This window comes from Takifugu flavidus, chromosome 4 (assembly GCF_003711565.1).
Source record: "Takifugu flavidus isolate HTHZ2018 chromosome 4, ASM371156v2, whole genome shotgun sequence".
NCBI lineage: Eukaryota > Metazoa > Chordata > Actinopteri > Tetraodontiformes > Tetraodontidae > Takifugu > Takifugu flavidus.
The window spans coordinates 3346559-3371705 of NC_079523.1; the positions used below are offsets into that span (position 1 = coordinate 3346559).

General features: G+C 45.4%; 1 protein-coding gene across 2 annotated transcripts; it reads right to left on the reverse strand.

Annotated features, from left to right (window-relative positions):
• Positions 1 to 5468: 5468 nt before the first annotated feature.
• Positions 5469 to 25070, reverse strand: camk1b (calcium/calmodulin-dependent protein kinase Ib). Of its 2 annotated transcripts, XM_057029067.1 has the most exons (13): positions 24933 to 25009; positions 23878 to 23890; positions 21368 to 21481; positions 12630 to 12761; positions 10477 to 10551; positions 9665 to 9803; positions 9379 to 9505; positions 9061 to 9136; positions 8838 to 8950; positions 8373 to 8451; positions 8175 to 8262; positions 7469 to 7589; positions 5469 to 7383 (listed from the first exon to the last, which is right to left on the reverse strand). In XM_057029067.1, exons 2-13 carry the CDS (start codon positions 23886 to 23888, stop codon positions 7316 to 7318), a joined length of 1143 nt encoding a protein of 380 aa, XP_056885047.1. In that variant the 5' UTR covers positions 23889 to 23890; positions 24933 to 25009; the 3' UTR covers positions 5469 to 7315. The 2 variants fall into 2 exon arrangements, with proteins under 2 accessions (XP_056885047.1, XP_056885048.1); XM_057029068.1 differs by lacking the exon at positions 23878 to 23890 and having other exon boundaries at positions 24933 to 25070.
• Between the last annotated feature and the right edge of the window lie 77 nt (positions 25071 to 25147).

The window sequence follows — 25147 nt, forward strand, 5'->3', positions numbered from 1 at the left end:
ATAATAATGAGCTTCTTGCTGTTCCCTACCCACCACACAGTGACCTGGAGAGTGACCTGGAGAACGACCTGGAGAGCGACCAAGTTATTGCTCATTTTCTCTTTATTGATGACTCTGCTTCAGCTGTTTCCAGACATTAGGCAACATTCAACTGACGAGATTGAATACCGGATTAAATTGAGAATAACTGACTGGCTGGTTCGTGTCTGCTCAGAGAAGCTTAAGCAGCTGCGTTTAACTCCAGTTTCTGAAGTCAACGAGGACGATGAAGAAGACAAAGGAGAAGAAGAAAACATTGGGGAACGTTTGGAAGATAAAATGAAAGACAAAGCACAAGAATTCTGCCAGAACTCTGTATCACTGCAATCAACGTCGTCCGAAGGATCGAGCTCATCCACTGAAATGAACACCAGCGATTCGGATTCTAGCGTATCTCCCACCACAGCCAAACCTGGGGACAGAGGCCGAGACCAGGACAGCCATGTGCTCAGGAGAAAGGCTAAGAAAGGTAAGTCCTACAGTAATACACAAGCTGGTCATTTCAGTACAGCGCGTTAGCAGTATTACAAGGTAGGGCGCTTTGTCCTTTGATCTTCCAAAGATCAAAGTTCCATCTTTGGAAGTTCTAAGTCCCTCTGGAATCCACAACATCACCAAAACTTCAACATCTGTTCCTTGGCCCATGATCAACACTGCCAGTCCGTTCATAACTTGAGTTGTTTTGCAGTGAGACAGACAGACAGACAGACAGACAGACAGACAGACAGACAGACAGACAGACAGACAGACAGACAGACAGACAGACAGACAGACAGACAGATAGACGTGTTGCCAAATAGGTGACTTACTTGACAAAAGCCACTACAGACAAATCTACCCACTTTCTGGTTGACTTTTTTTTTATTTTGGAGATGGTAGGACAGGACCTTTGATCTCGCAATGAAAGGTCAAAGGGGCTTAGATTCAAGGCAACATAGTGGTATTACAGTTATGAGGCATTGCAATGGCCGTCTATATCGCTGGTATTGATTCGATTCAGCCAGTCAGCAACTATTAAAAATACAAAATACAAGGTAAGATAGTGAAAGCAAAGGACACTTGGGTCTCGGAGCCTCTGCATCACGCTGCGTCCTGCGTCTAGTTGGATGTTAGAATGTTAATGTCATCTGAAATGGGGACAGGGGAGAGGCAGGATGAAGCCTTTTTCCTTCACTTTTTGCCCCGACATTAGTCCTCTTGCCATTACAATAACATGCAAATTTAAAACAATTTAATAATTTTGAGCTGCACATTCCAGGTCAACGGAGAAGCATCACTTTGTTTGTTTCATCACAGAGAACAAACTCAAATCCTGGTTCAGAAGAACGTTTCTGCCAAAAAGAAGGAGGGGGCCAGCAGCCAGTGAGAACTCCCATCAACAGGAGGCAGGAGGACTCAGCACTTTTGGTGAGGCTGTGATTGCTTCACACTCACTAGTGTTACTGTTCACTGCTGTTGTTTAAACTTATGTTTCCAGCAATTAAACAATGTCCCCCAAAAAACAGTAGGTACCATGGTGGGACATAAGGGCACGTTTCTGCAGTATCACGTTCAGCATATTCGAAACTATTGATCGTAACTAGCATCGGTGATGTGGTTGAATAACAATCTCAAATTGTGTTTTAACAGATGAATAGGATGGAGCCAGTATTAAAAAGCGACCGCTCAGGTATCGACTCTGGTCTTTAACGTAACATTTTATTTATGTACTACTGTTGAAATCAAGATTTAATGTCAGACGAGCTTGTCAATAACTAACTGACTGGTTTTTAAGTAGAAGAGGGGAAGAAAGAAGAGGAGCTGGAGGAACTGGATGCCTCAAATGGATATCGACACCAGTATAACCTGTATGTCCCCACTGGTTCAGGGTTTCAGCACAGATAAAAAGAAACGACTGAGTGATTTGCAAAAACTGATCCTCATATTTCTTCCACAGACGTAATCAGAGATTCAGCGAAAAGATCCCAGAATGCACAGCTGAGCTACAATCCCACCAGGCCTCGACATCCCAGCGATCAGTCTCGTCCAGAGACTCCAACTCGTCCCCTAAAATCAGTCACTCGGACTCCAGCGCGTCCACGACCACGGACGAAAGTTGGGACAGGAGCCAAGTCCAGGACGACAACCTGTGCTGGATCCAGGGTAAGAATGGAAAGTTCTCCAATAGCATGTAACCAGCTGGCAAGGGTGGAGCGGGTGGTCTGTTTCAAGGTCAAAAGGTCGACCGGAAGGCATCATTCTGTCTGTTTCATTCCAGAGTACACATTCGGATACCTGCCAGAGAAAAGGACTGTGACGACCGCAACAAGGACCCTAACGACCAGCCAGACCCGTCCTCCACACCTGGAGAGGGAAGGCAAACCTTCGGTGAGGCAGCGGTGGCTCGCGTTGCATTCGTGCACCAACAGCAATGCTCATCTTTGTGCTGTCCTGGGTTCAACGCTGCAGAACATTTCTGACGCTAATTCTCTTCTGTTCAAACAGATCTGTGAAAAAATTGTATCCGCGTTCTCGTCACTCTGTCCGTGTTTGAGGGGCAAAGAGAAGAACTTGCTGAAACGTCGGCCGACGCCCCCTAAAACCACCACGACCCCTCAACAGCAGAAATAAATCAACGCAAGGTGTCATGCAGTGACAAAACCTCCCCGTGTCCAGAAAACATGCAGCATCTTCTGGATCTGCCGTCTTCAGTTGGTTTGTCAATGATCCATACACAATACACAAGTAAGTGGCAATACACACTTTTCTTTGCAAGCAGTGTAACTTTGGTTCTGTAGTCATTAAAATAAACAATCCTGTGAAAAGATACTTTTACTCTCTCCCTCTTGGCTTTTTCTTCCTAACATTTTAAATATTTTTATTGCTTTTTGTTAAACCTCATCAGCGTAAGGGGGAAATCCAACCTGATTCACCGCCATTCAAAATCTATCAACAGCCAATCTGTCCCTACACACACACACACACACACACACTTGTAGTTCTATCTTTGTGAGGACTGTCATTGACATAATTATCGCTCCTTACTCTAATTATCCCTGTTTAAAACCATTTCCTAACCCTCAGTCTGAAGTTCTGAGGACCAGCCAAAATGTCCTCACTTCCCTAAAATGTCCTCACTTCCCTAAAATGTCCTCACTTTGCTAGAAGCATGCTGATTTTGCTATGCAGTATATAGCAAGTGAAAGCATATATACACAAATTCTCATATTTCTATCTTTCATAGATACATTAACCAGCTTCCTACCCCAACCCTAACCATCCAACTAACCCCACTATCCCTAACCTAAACCCAACTTTTAACCTGAACCTTAAAACCACAGTCGGTTCCCTCAAGCAGTCCTTCGATCTTGTGGGGACCACAAAATGGCTCCGCTTTGCAAAAATGTCCTCATTTTCTTTGTGGAATGTTAACGTTGATATTTGGTACTTAAAATGTAGCAATACACACACACACACACACACACACACACACACACACACACACACACACACACACACACACATGAGACAGAGCGATCTCAACAAAAACTACCGCTACTTCTCTCAGCTGAGCTGCAAAACAGATGTCAGGAGGACGACAGCCCATTGTTGGTTCTGCGCTGCGCTATTTATTTTCCCATTTGATATTCATTTGTATTGAAAGAAAAAATAAATAACTGAACAACTGAAAAAGACATAAAAACGACACTTCCAATTTTCTGCACTGAAGCTCAAATCTGTATTAAACACTAATGCAGTTGGAGCTTCCTGGCCCTTCCCAGCTGGTCCAAATCTGCATAACATGGAGAATTCCTGGCGCTCCTCATCCTTCCAGATACTTCCTATCCCATTTGTTGGTACCCGCGCTGCACCTACAGAGGAGCCATCTCGTGTTCCAGAGAAAACCTGGATTTCCTGTTTTCTGGGATGGAGAGGACGGTTCCCGAGTGTGTGTGTGAGAGAGTCTCATCGCTCCTCTGCGTCCACATGTATCAGAGCAACATGTAATAAACCCTTAATAATATACATCAACAGTACTAGCACGCCTGCTGTGCATGAGACATTGTGCAAACTGATGCTTCCATACAGGTCTGAGGTACACGTGCACTGATCAGGTGTTTTATTTCCCCCACCCTTTTTAACGTCGCCTCCATTTTGGAGGGAAAAGTGTTGTTGCTAATCCACATTTATTCCAGGTTTGTCAGTTATCTTGCAGATGGTGCGCTGAGGATTTGCCAGCAGGAGAGGAGCTTTAATCCCTTCTTGGCGAGTCTCTGGGACTTTCTGGTCAGTCCACACAGCATACACAGCATAGAGATAAGCAGGAGATAATATGATCCTTTATAACACACTTTATCTTTAAAAATCTGTCAATTTTGAATCATTGTATGATTTGACCTCAGTGCCTGGTTATTAAAGGTCTGAGGTCGTAACACAGGGATAATACAAATAAAACATTTTTAGATGATTTTTAGGTTTGTTTGCTGCCAGGAGGCTCAAGCTTCCTCTTCTCCCTGCTTTAGTTCATCAAAGAGGAATCTCCAGACAGGAAAAATGCCTTCCAGTGATATTTTGGAGAACTTCATGATGGTTTGCTCTGGAACTATAAGCGTAAGTGCTTGTATTGGCTCTGTAATGTTGCTTTCAAGGCTTTGGGGTTGAGTCCCATCTCAGGGCCTTTTTTGTTTGGAGATTCCTCCTTAAAACTGGGTTTGAGGGTTTTTTTCCAATGTTTCACTCTTGCTAAAATACTGTAAGGTGAGTAAGTTTAGATTAGGTTAAATAGACATTTTATCCACCTTTTATGTGGTTTTTACCCCCAACGACTAAATAAGTCCTCGCAGAGGTCTGGAGCAGAATGTGGTTTTTGATGCTATTTAAAGGTTCGGGCTACAGATGCTCCCCACTGCTGCCATGAAACACTGATTCTGATGTGGCTCATCTCCGTTTCACATGCGGGGAGGAGACGCAGCCGTCCAGAGGGACGGATATCCTAACAAAGCATCGTCTCCTCCATTTCAGTCTTAAAATAAAACTTAACGTCTCCCTCTGTGTCCTGGGCCTTTTAATCCACTCCTGGTCGTAATTTTCCGCTCTTCTATTCCAGCAGTCCTCAGACTAACCTAAGCATCTTGCTCCTGGTTTGACCATATAATTTGGACTTCTCAGTCAGATTGACCACCAGAGTCCCGTTCCTGCTCCCTTCTGAACCATCCGGACGCCAAACCGCATACCTCAATTACCCAGCATTCCTCTCCGAGCATGTTCGAGATTTTTTAAAGCGGAACATGATATTAACATTCAAGAGAAAAACCGCTAAAGCCACATTTTCATCGATGGCACCGGTAGCATAAACACGTAGATCATCCCCGGATTTAGAGGAAGGAGTTTTGCTTCACGCAGTCGTGACTTTTCCTCTTTCTCATCAAAAGAATGACTCAGATGCAAGATGCATAGACAAAGAATTTAATGTAGATTGAACAAATCAGTTCCAAGCACAAGTCACACTGAACTCCCGTCGTTTTTTTGAACTGAGCGGTCAGAGAAAAAGGCACCGCATATTTATACAGTCATTTTAACCAAACAAACCCCAAGTCTTCCTTTAAAGTGGTCAGAGGATTGAATCATTGTCATGAAAAACACCTCCTGGAGGAGTCAAGCTTGCTGAGTGTGCAGCTATTTAAAGACGGTGAAGGTGAGCCATTCAGAGAAAAGGGAACCTTCTTTTCCCACCACCTTGTTAGTAAGTTCCCGTTGTTCTTCTGTTGGTTTCATCCAATAAGATAAGATCGAAAAAGATTTCCACCCCCCCCCCCCGCTACAGGAAATCACGGGACCAGAGTCGGCTTCACTTCAGTGCCACAGTTTGGTGCCACCCGTCATGTCACGATTCGGCATCACCATGGCGACGACAGAAGCTTCCGAAAGCAGCTCATCAAACCTGCTCAGACCGCCGCAGTCTCGGTAAGGAGCGAAACGCCCCCACGGTCACGTCTGTCAAAGCAGTCCGAGGCATCGTGCAAAAAGACGCAAAATCCTGTCAGAGCGTGAAAAATCGTGAATGAAACCCTGGATAGAATCTCACGTCGGAGGACGATCTCGTCTCCACAGCTGATCCATTTTAATACAGTTAGCGATACGTTTTCCCGTCCGTCTCGACTTGGAGCGTACAAACCAACACCGCCAGTGAGAGTAGATGGCGCGTACTGAGTCGGCCATTTTTGGGACGACAGCTTCATGCTCAGGTTTTCCGACTGATTGTGTGCTTCCGAATGCTACAAAACAATATCTAGATTAAAAAAAATGAACACTGGCTTCAGCGGGCATGAAGGCATCACGCCTGAGATGAGAAAACTTTCAGACCGAAGCATAAAACTGCACATTAGAGGTGAACGCGAGGAGCACGCGGAATTGGGAAGTTACAGCAAGTTTGCGGCAGGAAGAGACAGAACCTTTTTCGCAGCCACCCCATAGTAAAACCGTTATAGTGTACGGCCTAAAGGCACCTTAAACAGAGGGAAATCCCTACAGGGGTGGTCGGGTTGGGATTAGTTTCCCTTCACGGAAAAATGAAACCACCGAACGGAAACACGATATCGCCACGAGGAAGGCTGCTCCGATGGCCCTCTCATTGCATAAACGATCACATCACGCCACGCCAGAAACATCGCAACGTGTACGCTGTTACATCATTTCAGATTAGCTAGAATATGGCAACACATCGGAATGATCCGCGTCCCGCCACCTTAACAAACCTCTTCCGCACATTAAACGTGAAGTGCGATTATATTTTAAGACAACAAAATGCATGCACGGGCGGGGGAAGGGGGGTTCCTGAGCATGCAAATAGTCTTCCTGGGATTTGAGAAGGACGTCTAGAAAAAAAATACGTTCAGGTAAATGCAAAGAAACCAAAACATAGAGACTAAATAAAAGCAAACGGCTGACCAGGAAGCTCTTCCCTACTTCGGAAAAACATTCCCCCCCTGACACGACAGAGGAGAGCGTTATCTTTGTCTGTATCCTCCCACCACATGAACTCATCCCAAACTACCTGCCCCATCTCCTCCGCTGCCTCCTCGTCATCATTCCTCAGTTAAGTCTTCCATCTGAGGCTGAGCAGGCTGGCTCCCCTTCCAGGCCGGAGCTTGGAATGTGGTGGTACTCCAAACCAGATCGGAGGGGGGTTATCCTGCCTCTGGCTCCACCCAGGGGATTAAAATCGGAAAGTTGGGATATATTAGACAGGTAAGTGGAGCAGGAGCGGCAGTCACACCCTGCTGGTTGCGTGGCGGCGTTAGGCGCAGTTGGACATTGGGTCGGCGTCGCCGCCGGCGCTCTGCGAGCACCCTCCCTCACAGTGTTCTTTAGGGAGACAAAGAAGGAAAAGGAGCATTATTTTATGCATCGGCGGCAGGAAATGCGTTGGAGACACCCAACAGACACGCACCTGCATCTTCATGTGGCAGCAAGAGGTGAGCTTGGCTGGGGTTTGGGCCGGGTCCCTCGGTACTGGTGCCCAGCTGCAGCTGCTTCATGTGGCGGATCACTGCTGTGGCGTTGAAAGCTTGCTGCAGAGCACAAATTAAACCCCCGATGAAACAAGCCCGACATGGGCAGGACAGGGAGCTTCTCTTTAACGGCCAGAACAGTTAAATTATCCAACATTTGGTCAGAAAAAGAGGTCCTGGCGCAACGTGACGCTCTATTCGTCATGTTTACATTTCGATCCAGGAGGATAATAAATCAAAACCGCTGGCTAAGAGCGGAGAGCGGGATGTTCTTTCGTTCCTCCGGCAGCAATAAAAAAAATGTCCACTGCAGCAACGACTGAGGCAGGTGAATCCATGAATGTTCCTTTAAAAGAGGAACAATACTGGGTCTGAAAGACTTCAAGATAAACAATCTGGGGGTGGGAAATTATCTGCAGTCCTCATGAGTCACCCACAAGCATGAGCTTGGTGCCAGTCCCAAGGGTTTGATATATGGTTTTAAGGAATTAAATCAAGATCCATTCCTAAAACCTTAAACCAACAAAGCATGTCTTGGACTGACTCCTGATGTTCAGACTTTCATCATTTCCCCGCGCTTGTGCAGGAGGAAACATATGGCAGAAATTAAGCATTTGAGACCATCCAAGGTCCAACTAGACTTGCCTTCCATTTGAGCTTCGCAAAATTCTTCTTGATCTGAGCGCTGATGGACTCGTGTATGTTCCTATCCAGAGCCGTGTCTCCCGCGATCCTGACAAACAGACGAGTGAGCAAACGCACTGTGAAGCTTAAACCCCACACAACAAAAACAGAGTATTTGAGATGCTGAAACATGGTCAGAGAGGAGTAAAGCGTTGGTACCAGGGGTGCTGCAGGGCCTGCTCACAGGTGTAGCGTTTGTTGGGGTCCTTCTCCATCAGGTGGACGATAAAATCTTTAGCTACAATTGAAGGAAAGAGTTGTTAATAAGATGAAGCTGAAGGAAAAGTGAAAGCAGAACTTTTTCCCCCTCTCGCATAATAAGCTGCTTTCTTTGGGGCTTTTGGAGCATCGTTGCAAAAGAAACAAGTAAATATTTATTTATGATGAGATGTTTGGAGGGTCGGGGTCGTTTTTCTCTGGCCACAGTAACAGAACCCGCCGCCGCTCTCTCCAATGTGTACTTAACATTTTCTCCTGACCTCAAGTCTGAATTTGAATAGTTTTTAGGTTCCACGCCCGTTCTGGAAAAGTGTTCAACACGTACACACGTTGACCCGTATACATGGTAAAATACTGGGGGGTCAGGACCAGAAGAGGGTGAGACAGGTGAGGCAGACACGCTACCTGAGTCGGAGATGTCGTCCCAGTACGGAGAGTCAAACTCATATTGGGCCTTGATAATCTGTGCAAACAGGTTGGCGTCGCTCTCGTCGTAGAATGGAGGGTAACCACACAGGCTGGGGGACACCGGACAGCACACACACACACACACACACACACACACAATGACACATGCTGTACGCTTCATGGCTGATAAATTATCTTCTTATTTGTGTTCTGGACTTACAGAATGTAGGATATGACACCAATAGACCAGCAGTCCACAGTTTTGCTGTAGGGTATCTGAGCCAAAACCTCAGGGGCTGAAGGAGGCGAAGACAGACAAGAGGGTTAATTCTTGGGTGTTCAGTTTGAAGCTGATCACGCCTCACTGATTACGCATCACAACACTTCAGCTGGAATTTCCTTTTGGCCAAAATAACCACAAATATGCTGAAATGGTTCCCAACTTAAAATATTTATGTGATGGATTGACACAACACTACCTCCACCCTCGTATCCTTGGCCTGACTGGAAACAGATTTTTCACATTTCGCCTGTTTACCAACATATCCTGGCGTCCCGCAGGCCGTAGACATCATGTTGTCCACCTCTTCGATTTTTGACAGCCCGAAGTCGCTGATCATGATCTTAGAATCTTCATCCATGCTGTAATACAGCAGATTTTCTGGCTGCAGCAAGGAGGCGCAGAAGAAAGTAGCGTAAATATAATCTGTAAATCAGGCATCTCCACCACATACAATATTAAATTTAATATCTTAAAGACACAAAAGACATTTCAAAGTAAAGGTTATTGTGTTGGGGGGTCAAATGTGTTCTCCCAGACTGACCTTGAGGTCTCTGTGGATGATGCCTATGTCATGGAGGTATTTGACAGCGTCTAAAACCTGCTGGATGAGCTTACTGGCATCCTTCTCCGTGTAGAAGCCCTTTGCTATGATCCGATCAAAGAGCTCCCCGCCAGACACCCTGGACAGAGAGGACAGCAGCTGCAAGATCAGCTGGAATTACACAAATAAAAACAACTTGCTGCTGTGACAAACACTGAAGCAAAGTTTGTATAGTGCGCGAGGGTGTGTCCCTGCGTGTTCGTGCTGTTTATTGTGTGTTTTAAGTGTCCATTTTAATTGCGACGCTTTAATTTCCTCGTCCACCACCAGGGGGAGACATTTATCTACATAAAACTTCTCTTTTGTTTGAGTCGAACCCAAACCCAAGTTGGGGTTGGAGGAATCGCACACACACACACACACACCACACACACACACACACACAACACACACACACACACACACACACACACAAAACATAAACAGGCAACAAAAAAGACCCGCCCCCCCAACATAATTTATTTCATTGATTGTCAATGGACCTGTGACAAATGCATAAACGTAGCAGTCAATAGCGTTCCTGATCCCGCTGACATTTGGGTTCGGGCTGAGGTGGGTGGGGAGATGACAGGCTGCAGGTGTGAAGTAGAACTCCCCCACTAGCACGGCTCAGCGTTTGCTCGTGTGCATCCATATGTCATATGTACCTGCTGCGCGTCATTCGCGGCACGTGACACGCAATGTGTGGGGAACAGAAAGCATCGGCACGAAGGGGAAAAAAGATCAGGCTAAACCCACACACCCATACTCACAGTTGCATGACAAGGTAGCGGTGTGATTTGCTCTCAAAGAGATCTTCCAGGGAAACGATGTTGGGATGTTTGATCCTGCATCAGAACAGAAAGAAAGAATGCAGCAGATCAAATCTGCACCTTTGAAATTTAGAATCAGCCCCACTGCAAAAATCCACTTCCCACATTGACAGCGACTCCCTAAATGGCCAAACGCGGGTTTCTGAGACTCGTGTGTGCAGATGTGAGAAGATGATCCGCGACCTCTGTGTTCTGCTTTTGGCCTGAGCAGCGTGTGGATGGCGTAACAGCGACACCGCCTCTCCCGTCAAAGACGCAAAGCCAAAGCCAGGAGAAAATATCATCAGTCCAATAAACTCAGCAGGATGCACAACCTTTGCCATGGCGACCCACTCTGCCTGTGCGCCTGGGCAGGTTTGTCAGGGTTGTCAGAGACGCTTCTCGGCGTGATTGTCAGCTTCGGTAAATAGCACAGGGCGGTGAGCCGCGGGCTGACCTCTGTCAACACCTGAGGGTGTCAAAGGGCAACGTAGACGTCAGGAGGAAAAAGGAGGAATCGATCACAAATCCAGGCTGTCGCCCTTTCTTCTTCTTTCACAGCTTCAGCTTTCAACAGTTTAATGTATTATTTCCATATTAGCTTTCTCGGAGTGGGAAAAACCTCCTAGTGATGGTTTCCCATGAAACTCTGGCTCAGTAGTGTGATTAGTCACCATAGTCGCATATTTTAGTGTTTTTGGGGGGGATAAATGAACAGTTACATGATGCTGTCATGTGGATAATTGTTCCGCAGCTAATTACCTGCAGCATTTCTGCCTTAAACACACCGAGATCTCAAGAGGCAAAGGAGCTAATTAGAATCCTCAGAGATTCAGTTCCTTACGTTAAGACACAGGAAAAATGACTTTATGTGGCTTTAAAACTGGAAAAAAGTCAAGGCGGTTGCTTCTGATGTCATTAACCAGGAACACAAGAGCTTTGTGGAATTAATGTCCTAAGCATTTTTACCCCCCCTGCAAAAAACAAACAAACATACAAACAAAAAAAACGTAATATGAGAAGAACATGAGCCATTTGTGATTTTTGTGATTTTTGTTTTTCTCTCAGTTAACCATTAGCTGCTAACCAACATGCACCGCGCTCATTCCACCACCTTCACCTCAGGATGGATCATGGCAGCATATATCGGCTTCAATTGTGTCCTGGGTAACCCAGGCAACAGGAGCTCTAAAAATAACTTGGGAACGAGTGTAGACAGCCATTTTAACCAGGGTCTGTAGTTCCTCACATCCTCAGAGAAACGTGTCTGAATGGCCTCAACAGTGAGCACCCCGAGTGCGGAGGTCAGAGGTCCAGCGGAGGTCCTGCTATAAATCAGTTACATCTCAAACGGCTGTTAGACACCAGCCAGTAGAGTTTAAGTAAAAACTTTTTGTGGAAACTAGAGGTTTAAAAGCAAACTCTATTAAGAGAGCGATGCTTTTTCCCCCCAGAATGAACGGAAATAAGCTGCAAGGTCCATCTAATGTGGTGCTGCCCATCGATCCGGCTTTATCGACAGTGCGCGCCAACACATTCGTTCCAGAAATGGAGCCTAATTAAAACTTGGGTGTATATAAAATCCAATCATGTGCTAAATGGAATGGTTATACTGGGGCGTTTAACAGCATTCAGTACCGTCCTCGACCACACACACACACACACACACACGTGTGTGTGTCGGGTTACTGCAGCATCTACGGTATTGTGCATGCCTGGATACCGTCTATAGTACGCGTGATTTCCGTGTCATGTGACACAACGGACACGCTGCGGAGCCGACGATGCAGCAATGAAAAATTTACATTTCTTGACGCTGGGGTGTAGAATTTCAAACGCATTTGCATCGAAGCTTCCGTGTGAAGCACTTTTAACGGCAAAGTAAATAAGGGCTCAATGTTATTTCACGCTGTTGAACTTTTCAACAATCACAAACGCTTCCGCCTTTAGCATATTGAGTTATTTCAACTCAGATAAGCTTCTTATTCTACACTCGGCCATGCTTGTGACTGTAAGTGACACCTGTAATCAAAGAGGAGTTAAGCAGGATTGATTTATATCACAATGTCAACGAACTCAAGAGTGACCATGAAGGGATCTCTAATCTGGCTTACTTTTGCAGGACGGCGACCTCGTTCTCGATGCTGTTTTCCTTGCCTTTTAAAGCCTTCTTTTGGATGCACTTGATGGCCACTAACCTCTTGGTTTTCTTCTCCTCGGCCAGGAACACCTCGGAGAACGCGCCCCTGAAAAACAAACACAGGGGTCAGTCTGGTCGGACATCTGTCTTCGAGTGTTTGGGAGAAGCTTCCACATGCCTGCCCAACGCCGTGGGGCAAAAGAGGAACAAACCCCAGCTTTACAGTTGGAATAGTTTAACATCCTGCGTCTGAGGGGCCATGGAAACTGTAGCTGTGTTTATTTTTAACTTCAGCTTCTGTCTGCCAGCCACGCCGAGGACTCGACAGATGCACAGAAATTAATCAACGATGTTTCGCTTAGATAGCTTAGAGCCAGAAAAAAGGGAGATAACGCTCCAGCTGGCCTTGGTTCTTCTTGTGAGGGTTCTTCTGAACCCAGGCAGAAGCCATGGGACACACCAGAATGGGCTGCTCACCTTAAATACCCTGGGAAAATCAGATTAGTCTGACCCCAGCATGCGCTCCAAGAGTGCGCGCTCAGCTTCTTTGACTGTTCAACCACATGACGGACTGCAAATATTCAAAAATGTGATTGATTTGTGTTATTTATAGAACTGTGATGTATCTGTCCAGGCTGTATTCCTGCCTCTCGCTGGAAGGGAGGCTGGATGGATAATTACAGGATTTAATGTTTTATTATTTCAATCTTCAGATATGACCACCGTATTTATGTTTCAAGAATGATGAACATTAAAAAAACATAATTTTCTTTTTTGGTTTGTTTTTGATTATTTAGGCTGCTAAAACAACATTGACTGAACACTTTATTATTACAGAGCAGCTTATCTTAACAAATGACATAGTTTTTTGGATTTTTTTTTAGCCTGCACTAAAAATGTCACATAATACCTCCTACAGCACAGCTTTCTGTCACTGTTTATGGTATCTGTTTAACGGTATCGGTTTCCATAACAACTAAAGTAAATATTGGAAAACAAGTGAAGCAAAAGAAGGGACATGTTTGGGATTTTCCCATGACCACTTGAGGCAGACGTTTCTTAAGGCTGCTGGTCTCTTGGAAGAGATCCAGAGATTTTGACTGTGATCCAAAGCTACAGAAGTTCACGTTGACAGCATCCGGGGATCTGAGCCAAAGGTCACGCCCGACAGCAAAAAAAAATGAGGAAACGTGGTGCAAACATGGGCCACAAAACCATGATATGGAGAAACATGTAGTCCAAGCTGATTTAAATAGGCCTGTTGATGCGATGGTGTCCATCTTACTTCCTGTTTTACTTTAACATCCATATTTTTGCTTCTACTCCATTTTATCACGCCCACTGTTGGATGAAGTCCTTCTCGAGGGCGAATGGATCCTCCAGTGTATAGAAAACTATTCCAGTAATTAACCCCATTGTGGAACCCTACAAACATGACCTCTTGGTTTGCTTTGGAGGAGGCCAGAACCGCATATTTACATCCCAAAAGGAAACTAAAGTAAGCGTTCACATTTGGTGTATTTTAAGTCAGAGTTCTGGGGAAAGAGGCAGGAAAGCAAGCTCTGAAATATAACTTGTCATGATGATGCCTCAGAATGAAGGACCCATTCCCAGTTACCCTTCCATGGACTGATATAATGGCAGAATTAATTGTTCTTTTTTTATTGACGGCAGGATGGAAATGCTTTTATGTCTTTGACAATTAAAACACTGATTTCTTTTTATAGTTTGTCTTAACAGCATCACTCGCGCAGTTGTAGTTTTTACAGGGAGTTCGTGTGTGAGGTCTCTACAAAGACAGACGCCATAAAGCCAGATGTGATAAGGGCCAGACTAAGGTTTGGTTTACTGTTACCTGATGACTCAATGCAAAGATTCATCATCCCTAAAAGACAAGTTTTCCTCACGTAACCAAATACCTCCCTCAAATGTTCAGACAGAGCCGCCCAATAAACTCCGGTTTGATTACTCCTGGCTGACAGGGGGAATCTCAGCGGCCAAATGTGCACGTGTTTGCGTGTGCACAGAATGCAGCTTGACCCGAGAGTTTGGAGATACTTTATCAGCTGCGTAAACGACGCCTGAGTGCCTCCGTGTTGACGTGGACAGAGAAGAACTCTTTTGAAGGACACGACCAGACTCCTTACAGCTCGTCACTTATCTGAATGTGGCTTTTTTTAAAATTCATTTTGTACTTTTATACCCATCCTGTGTGTGAACCAGCAGCAACAGGAATAATTCTCAGGAACTGGCAGCTAAATTCAACCTACATCCAAACTAAAAAAGGCCTCTATAGAAGAAAACTATCTGTGCAGGAAGGAGTGACTTGCATGTGTTTACCTTACTCTATACAGTCTTTACATCCACTTATGGACTGGAAACTGCTGCTCTAGTGTTTCTGAGACTTTTCTAAGCTTTTAAATTTGACTTCTATTGATTTCAGTGCTGAAGATGGAAGCAATAAATAAAGACTTTTCAGGTGGGATCAATTATAGGTGCACTGTAGAGTCTGTTGTCTTCCGAACTGCAGCATTAGCTAAAACAGAACACCCGGATGACCTCAGGTCAGATTCACTCCACATCTATAAGCATTTGTCTATATTGTGCCTCTGAAATGAGCTGCCTCAGCTGTTTCCGCTGTTTTTCTTTGTGGCAACTCCCAGCTCGGTTAGTCAAACTAACAATGATCCCCGGAGAGCGTTTGCAGTCGAATCTCAGCACGTTAAAGTGCCACACAAAGGCCGTGACGTTTGGCAGGACCAGAGCCATGTGGAGGAGGACGTCGGCGCGGCAGATTCCAGTCCAGCAGCTGGAGGATGGAGCTGACATTCTCCATGCACCCACTGACAGGCAGAGCGGCTCTGAGGAGGTTTCACACGCCACTTTTCTCAAACAACGGCCAACTGTTGCAAAGTGTCCGTCCCATTGTCTTCTTTCTAGCCTCTTACGCTGCCCCAATGTTTACGATGTAAATATTTATGATCCTAAGGCATTAAAGCATCTGAAGCCCTCTCAGAGTCTTGCTCCCACTTCAAACATGAGCTGCAAAACCGTTATCACAAACACAACATTCAACACTTCCCCATGTGGCCACACAAAACACACTTTTGACTGAAGACCAGAAGTGTGTTTAACATGCAATCGATTGTGGAAAAGCCTCCACCAAGCAAACTATGAAAGGCCCATTACAGCAGCACAAAAGTAAAGAACACTTTAAAGCTGCTCGCGACAAACAGTGGGTCTAGGCTGCAAGGTAAACAAACATGTTTGCTGAGCTTTTCCTGTTCCATACAGGATCTTCTTATCACCGCCAGGGGAGCCGCATTCATGGAGGAGGACACGTGCGAGAACAAGACAACCAAACCAAGCTCCCAGCATTGCTGGGCGTATTCGCCTCCACTCGCTATGCAAATACTCCGAGCGTAGACAAGCATCAGCGCGTGCACGGCAAACAGTGAAAGAAGACAAGACTCTCGTGACAAGTTGCTCTCATTAAAGGCAACAACAGCGCGTCGTTCAGGGTTCCGGCAACACAAAATCCAGGGCATTAGGCTGTCAAACACTAATGAATATGTGTGTCAGTTTCCTCCCTCACAGCAAACACACATCATGCAAGCGGATCCTGCTCAGCCGCATTCCCCCACCCTACCACCACTCACAATTTTCAAGGAACCGTGCAATCTGTCCTGGTGAGAACTTTGGCAGGAAGCTACAGAAGCAGATGATAAAGTGGTAGCTGTGGAAAGGTCGGAGGGACAGAGGAGGGACACCGAGGACGACCATCTGGTCCGATCAGAGCCGAGAGACGCCCAACTGCGATTCTGGCTCCCAAACACAGAAAGACCATCTTTGCTCTGTGGGCCTTCCAAACACGCAGTTCTGCAGCATGGAACCACATTTCCTCTCCTCACCTGACAACATTTACAACACGGACGTTACACTGTGCACACTTGGTCCTTTAATGCGGTACTATAAAGTGTGTGACAGGTACAGAAATACCTCTGAAGAGATTAGGCTGCATAATTCAGACAGCTTGTGGATTACCGTTTCAGTGGGAAACATAAACCAGCATCAGTCCTTGTGTGCTAACAAAGGTCAAACCAGCCCGGCTGCAGCCGCAAAATGTCGACCGAGGATGTGCCTCATCGGAGGAGGTTGGAAATTGCCTGCGTGCACCTCTTGACCCACTGAGCGAGTTCGTCTGAAGTCAACGGAAGCGAAAACTCAAAATTCAAATTTTACACCGCTGGGGGGGGGGCTTTAAAACACACGATTAAACCCTCAGAAAATGGCACCGCAGATTGTGCGGGAGCTGTAAGAGCACGCTTCCCCGAGGATTTGAAAGAGCCAAAACTGAAGAACAGCCGCAGAGAAGGAGTCATATGTGGACAGCTTGACAGAAATATGGGCAGTTTGACAAAATAATAGGAGAGAGAGGAGGTATGAAGGCGTTTATTACAAGTCTGCATGTGTACTTCGAAATGAAAAGGTTTGAATTGTGAAAACGTGTGTGTGTGCGTGTGTGTGTGTGTGTGTGTGTGTGGTGTGTGTGTGTGTGTGTGTGTGTGTGTGTGAGGGTGTGTGTGTTTTCCAGGAACAGCAGGCCATGCCATGCTAAGCTGTGCTGTGCTGAGACGCAGCCTTTTGTTGGATTTAGGTCAGGGTTGGACCGAGGGGCCGGGATGCCGTAATCTGGGATGAATATTCCGGATTGGGTCATTTTTCTCACACGGGGGCTGAAGGCTCGGCTCTGGTCCACCAGACTGGACAAGAAAACGGATCACTTGGGGAAACACATGCATTTATTAGGCATTTTGTAGCGTCTAATACACAGAGGGAGGGAGCGGCGGGCCACAAGTCTTACCCCTGCGTCCTGGTCGGACTTATTGCTACCTAAGAGAATTATGAGTGCGTGACACAATAACGTGTTGTCCTGTACTTCCAGTTCCACTGAGACTTCTTAGTGACATCTTGTCCCGCAGCTTAGAGACCCGGAGGCTAAAAGATGATTAGATGGCGCCGTAATATGAAAAAAAAAAAAGGTATCAAAAGCTTTAAATGGCGAGGAGCTGAGGCGGAGAGTGAGGGAGGAGCGCAGATACAGCGAGATGAAAAATAGATGAGGCGGGACAGCTCTCACGCTGGGAGACTCATCTGCTCCATAAAAGGTGGCTGTTTTGTTTTTGAACCAGGTTGTTGCTCGTCACTCTGGATTGATCCGTCTTGGAATCGGTGCACAAGCGCGTGAATAATGACGGAGCGACCGGAATAGCGCCTGAACGATTGTTAGTGGAAGGATTAAAGTTCCAAAACTGAAAATCCCCTAATTGGGATGGAGAGCAACACCACATGAAAACCATCACAGACAACCTTGTCAGTACAAAAGCATCAATCAGGTTAAGATTTGCAACCTCGGCAGCGGTTGGCGTTAAGACTTGTGTAATAGAGGAAGGATGGTTGTCCAACAACACACAAAGGAAAAGGTTCCTCTTTCAACTGGAGGACTGTGTCCCAGCCCATTAACAGCCCGGTCAATGGTTGAAGCCCAGCAGGCAGCGGTGGGTGCGTCTCATCGACCGTCTGGGCTCTGGTATAAAAGTAAAAAAACACTGATTCTGGCCTAACAAGGAATTCTTGAGGGAAACTGGAGCAAAAAGAAGAGTTATTTATTAAACATATCATAGGCAAGAATCAATGGAAGCTAACAGCTAATCTAACCAGGGCACGGCCTACTGGGTCACTGCCCCAAATACGCCCCAGAGCGAGGTGAGGCCGATCCATCAGGCATATTGATTATAAATGATTACACCCACGCTGTCCTACTCTGGGCCTCTACCTCCTCCCGGTTTTGCGAGGCACTCCGGAATGAAACGCAAGGAATTTCCTCCCTAGCTAGCTCCCGGTGTGAGAGCGGGCATAGCCGTGGAAAAAAAATAGAGCATTTCTGACTGTCTTTTGATTCCTGTTGTCGATAACATTGTGATGCGAGCGTGCGGCGAGGAGACAGCTGGAAACAGCCAGAAAGCAGGCGAGAGACAGAGAGAGAGAGAAATGAAAAGGGAATGAAAGCCGAAGAGGATTTGAGCTGATCCCGTTTGTGTGCCATTAATTCCCATCTGCTTTGATTACAAAACATGTGGCCACAGCTGGATTCTCAGGCCAGTAGAACACCACAAGACCCGAACCCGTGTTTGTGCCACAGAAGACTTCCATGTGAAAGAACTCAATTCCTGTGAGAACCAATTAATGACGTCCGCTCAGCCACAGATCGCGACGTCTATCCCAAACGGAGCGTCTTTACCCCGGAACCTTACAAACTTTTTTCCCCCCCGTTTTGCTAAAGCGGACGAGGAACCCGCCAAGCACAGGCACCGCTTTGTGGATTATAAATAGCAGATCAAAAAACTTTGTTTCCATAGAGACTGTTTGAGTCCATTATGGAAAGTGTTTCCTGTTGTTACCACGACGACAATCCGGCAATGTCAAATGAATGTGGCGCACAGCTGAGTGATGCGGTAGGCTGGCGATCTCTCAATAAACAAGCTCGGTGTCAAGGAGGGGGAAGGAGGAGGAACAGAAGGATGAGGGAGAGACGACAGGGAACAGATGGGACTCTTTCCTCCAGGTTTCTCCTGCGTTTATCCTTTTTTCCATCATGGAACCAACGATCAAAGACTTTAGATTAACGAAACGTTACTGACCAATCAACCATTTTCCAGCCTTTTCCGTTAGGGGGTCTAGCATCTGACCTCCTATCCAAACCATCAGAACATCAAAGCAATGGGCTCCTTTGCTTCAATCCCTCACTTTGGCTCTGTCGTCACTACATGAAGCCACTGCAGAGTTCACGCGACATGTGTCATTTCTGTTCAGGTTTCTGTATTTTTAAGAGCTACCGGCTCCACCAGCTCTTCTGACAAACCTTCTCAGCCTGCCCGGCAGCCCCGGCGATGCGTTCTGAAGGGGCTAATTGTGGTTTGGTGAAATCTGAAGATAGGTTTCGGTTTCAGCAGGTGTTTATACAGCTAAATCCTAAGCTAACAAGGATGTGGGTGTGTGTACAAGGTGCATCACGACAGACACCTTCAATAAACAGGCGGTCTAATGACAGCGATTATGATGAAGCATCATGAAGATTAAAAGGCTCATTGACTTAAGCGTTGCATGCTAAAACTTCAGAATGATGACAAATATATGGGAAAAATGGGGAACAGGTACATCTACCCAGGAGGCCAGTGGGAAGGTTATTTCTTGGTGATGGAATGTTCCACATGGCTGGTCCCATAATTGCTTTTACAGCTTATATTGTTCAAATTATTTAGAAATGGACCTATTATGTGCACCTCTTGTCTGATTCTTCGCTGTTTGGGATTACTTTGATCTTTCTGTGGTTGGCCTTTGCTATATATCTGGTTTTAACGAACTGTTCACCAAAGAGGAGTGGTCTACATCTCTGACCTTTGTACCTTTGTTCTGAAGGTCTGATAAGTGACCCAGGGTCCTTGGAAAGTGGGGTAAGGAGTGTCTGGAATCCAGAGAGCTGTTACTTCAGGATTATTGGGTGGAAAATGTTTAGATAGATAAATAGTCCATGAAATAGATAAAATGTTTTGTGGCACGATAAAGAAAAATAAAAGTTACACTCAGTTTGTAACAGACTGTACATATGGATTGTTATTACTGTTGTAATGACACCTTTTCTCATGCTTTATAATCTCTCAGGCCACTCTGTTAATGTCAAGTATAAAACCAAATTCTCTATTGAACTGGAATGTCTGACACAGGTGTAAAATTGCTTCTTTTTGACTTTTCACACCTGCTGTGAAACCTGCGACTTGCTGGAGGCTTGAGGGCGTGTTTGTGAGCGCACATACGTGCACGCTGACAACTCTCACTTGTGGGAAGTGTGTCAAATTCGTGTCAGCGAGCTCGGCTGTTGAGGCGGCGCTTGTAACGCTGTTGTTCTGCCTGTGACATCTCTTGAGGTCACGTCTACAATCATATCGAATATAAGCACAAATGTGAACGTCGGCGTCTTCGTGTTTGTTGCAGTAAAAAAAATAATGGCAACAGTTGATGGTACGAGCCTCAATAAGCATTTGCTACAATACTATCCAACTGAAAAGGTTATTAGGTCTCCAAACAATGTTATTGGATCATTTTGTCTCGACAGAAAAGACAGACTTTATTATTTTGAGGCAGATCTCATTTAAAAATAAACACAAGGATACAAGGTCCATGAAATACATCCCTGGAGGGTTCCCTAAATCTATATTACTATATTAAAAAACAGCGATTATGACTCAAAATGATCATTACATTTATAAAAGTGTCAGTTTTGCTGAGTATAGCCGCGGACGGCATAAAACTCTTCTGTAATTAGACATAAATTAAGTTACTGACCGTCCTGGTCTGACTTACAGTGAAGAAAAGTTACAGTGAGGAAAAGTTTTCTGTACTGAATGCTTGTACATCAGGCTCCCATTAGAATTTATTACACTCGCATATTTGGAGAGGAGCTCTAAATTAGAGCTTGTTAGAAGCAGAGGGGAGTGGAGACTGCCCCGGCCTCCACGTTAAAAAGCTCGTCCAGAAGGTCGTGAAGATAAACACAATCCTCCGTGGTCATCGGGAATGAACAAATCACCGTATGATTCAGCCATTTGACAGGAGGGAAAGAACAAACGTTGGTGTCGGCGTTGACATACTTACATTCCCAGGACTTTTTTGAAGTCGTAGTGATCTTTCACATCTGCGGTCTTTGTTTTCCAGGCATGGCCATCGTCACCCAGCGGCATCTTTTTGTTGTTATGGTCAGAAACAATACTAGTGGGGATAAATAGAACAAAGAGGGAATTATCACCGGAATTATCAAAACATCCCCCGCCTGCAGCAAACCCCCGACTGCTTGACGATTGGGGACTCGTCTTCAATCGTTTCTCTGCGTTATTTATCACCATCTAATGCTCGGAGACTTTTGTATTCTCCGGAGTGGGAGCGCCGAGCGAGAGCCGCTGTCACCGCTATCATCATCTGAACTCACTAAGTGGCTGTAAGACAAAACCTGGAAGACTAAAATAGCCTGGTTCATATCGGCGCGCCTCACCCCTCCTCTGCTCCTGCTGCCTGCCTGGCAACTTCATCAGATGATGTAACCTATTGTTCGGGAGTGTACAGGAGCCATTTTTAAAGACAACAGGGTAACGTCGTTAATGACACCAGTTCAGAGGTGTTTTCCTTCACAGGGTGGCTGCTGTCACTGCACCAGGCAGGACGCCATACCGTATATTTGAATTTATGACTCTGAATAATGTATTGTGGTAGCGAGCTTGATGGTTTGGCTGCTATGTGACTTTAGCGTGCAGCTTTGGGTGTTGCCACTGTCTTGGTTGCAAGGTGAGTTGGCGGAAAGGTTAGTTGAAATATTCAGTATGAATTGCATAATATCTGCATTTGGGACATGTGACATCTCATATGTGGTGAACAAATACAAGTAATGTTTAAAGTTTCACAAGAGGGACGGAAATCCCCATACATCATGTAAAGATAACATTTAACAGGTTTAAGGCAGCCATTGCACACACACATATGCTGGCTTTATACTTGTTGTCATGGAAACCCCAATGGGCTGCTACGGTATCTTGGAGGCTAAATTGCTTTAGTGTCCAACAGAGGGTGGGAAAGAAATTGTTGTGGTCACTTTGATGGCTGATTTCTGTGTGGCCATTTAAACCCACACACACACATGCGTGCTGTCGGCTTGTTTGTCCTTTGGAAACAGATTTAGTACACAGTGGTGTAAGTATAAGCTGATAACATGCACGCCACGGTTTTATTCTGTGTAACTACAGGTCATTATGAATGTCATTAGACACCAAAGTACTGACAACTAATTGTCCGGCGTAGAATTGAGTTGTGAACTGGATTTATTATATAGGAAATAAAGCTCGAATTAACTTTACACCCACCCCCACTCGTTTTTTACTTCCTGTTCTGCAGTTTACGCACCAGTTAAAGCTACTATAGTAAAAGGAAGTGTGGTTAAATAAAGCATCGGCTTACAATTAAACGATGTTAGAGGAAACAATGAAAGGAAGTTCTATCAGATGCGGACTGAAGCTGCCACGGTGACTTCTGGCTTCTGCTCAAATGTAAGCGAGGGAAAATACACTGAGGGCATCTTGAACTTGACACCAGACTCATTCTTTGTAAAATGAGCTCATGATTTTCCCCTCCACGTTTTTCAGTGAAAGCCAGCCAGAGTAGGTCAAAGCGCACGGATGAAGAACGAGTACAGGGCACCACAACAAGAACGGCACCTTCTGCAGGGTTAAAACATCTCGTCTGCAGAGCACATGAATCGCTGGGAATGTAAGATCATAACTTAGAGTCAGCAAACAAATAGTCCAGCTTGAATGTTAGTTTGCAAACATGGTATTTACCTCGTCCTCGTTTTATAGGTATTTCAAAATAAAGCACTTGGTTACAACATAATATTGGTCATATTTTGTCCTTTCACAGACCCTAAATATAAATATTAAGATTTTAACCATCGTGCTTAAATGGAATAACAACAAAAGGCCATTTCGAGGGTGAAGGAAGGAAACAGTGAAAGCCCTTCTCACATACTGCACGACCCATTTGTAGCACCACCCCTTGCTCAAATGGAAATTTGTGGTGATTCATGCGCCATCAATGGAAGAAGCTGAGCCCTGAAAGGTCTTTGATGTAAACACCCGTTTGAATGCATCAACTTTACTTGTGCCTGCTTGCGATCCTTTGTGAAGTTCACGAGAAGCAGCAGACCCAAAGATAATACCCACGTGCACCGTCAGTTGTCTTGGCACTCACATTCACCTCGGCGACGCAAACATCTGGGCATTTCCACAACATTTTCACTTTGGACTTCAGGCAACGTGTCAAAACAACTATAGTCATGAGGGCAATTGAGCAGGTGGCAAGGAAGAGGGACACCTTTCATTGATGTGGTAGGAGAGGAGAAGGGAGAGACTCATGCAAAAATGAATGCAGGGTAAAACCCAGTAGGTCCCGCTGATGATATGAGCCCTGCAAACAGCTGAAGATGAGCTGCTGAGGACCCAAGAAACAACAGGGATGAGGAGGCTCAACAGGGGGAGATGCACGACACCATCCATAACCATGTTCCCAGAGAAGGTTATGACATGCAGCATTCACCGCGTTTGTGCTTTACAGATACTCACTGGTTTCCCATTCCTGTGATAAGCAGTGGACAGAAGAAACACACACATACACACACGACCACAGTTAGACACTGACGACATGATGTGACGTTAACACGCGTACATGGACTGTGAAATTGAATTTACACGGTGTTAGAATGTTTCGGTAGCACGGATAAACACTACAGTGGACACACACGCAGTCAGACGTGCAAGTGACTTAATGCTTGAGCCGGCCTGCGGCTCACACAGGTGCTGGGCAGAAACCCTCAAACGAGGTTCACCCTCTTTTGTCTGTGAACATGCCCAAATCTCGTCGCTGCTGAAACTCTCTCCTTGTCTTGGCAGACTGTCCGTGTGCACGGCTCCAGGTCTACCGCATTGTACTGTCATGGTGGCGACACGAGCCACACCAGCAGACATACATCCCACCCAAAATTTTCGCTTATGGCAGCCCAAATACTTTTGGCGAAATTAAGTGACATTCTGAATGGTCAAAAATGTGCAGACGCAAAGCCGAAACAGCGTCCATTTCAGTGATGTGAGCTGCACAATGACGCAACTGTTGTTGTTTTGAGCTGTTTAGAATTGTGAAATTTCCACAGGAAGCAAAAGAAAACCAAGATCCTTTCTATAGAGGTCAACTGACTCCACAACCTCAGTGAGAGAATCGCTAACGGCAACCTGAGAATGGAGCTTCTGTCACATCATTCAACGCTTATTAGCTGATAAACTGACAGAACAGCTAAATGAAATGAAGAGTTCAGGAGGAAAAGGGTGAGGAAAAACAGAACAGAGCTTGAATTATATAATGTTAATGGTAAAGGCTGATGCTTTTTCACACACACATACACACAATAATAATAATAATAACAATAATAACAACAATAATAATAATAATAATAATAATAATAATAACAATAATAATAATAATAATACAGAACATGGGGATATCTTACCACAAACTCAGCTGACTTTAAACGAACTATTAGAACAGAGGGGCCCTTTATATTGAATATTAAAACAACACAACAACAAGGTCATAAGTAAACATTTCTTCGCATGCAGCACCCTACCTGAACAAACAGTGAACGTCAAATGCGTCCTGCGCCTGTCTCCGGTGTCCGTCCCTGTCTGTCCCCGCACGGAGTCTGAACTCTGTCGGCTACCTCACGAGTAGCGCTCCTGCCTGCGTCATCGCACAGGTGGGCGGGGCAACAAGGGGAAGCGGACCAATCAGCTTTGGAATTATGGAGCGCAGGTAAAAGGTTCTACGACCTAATTGGTTCGG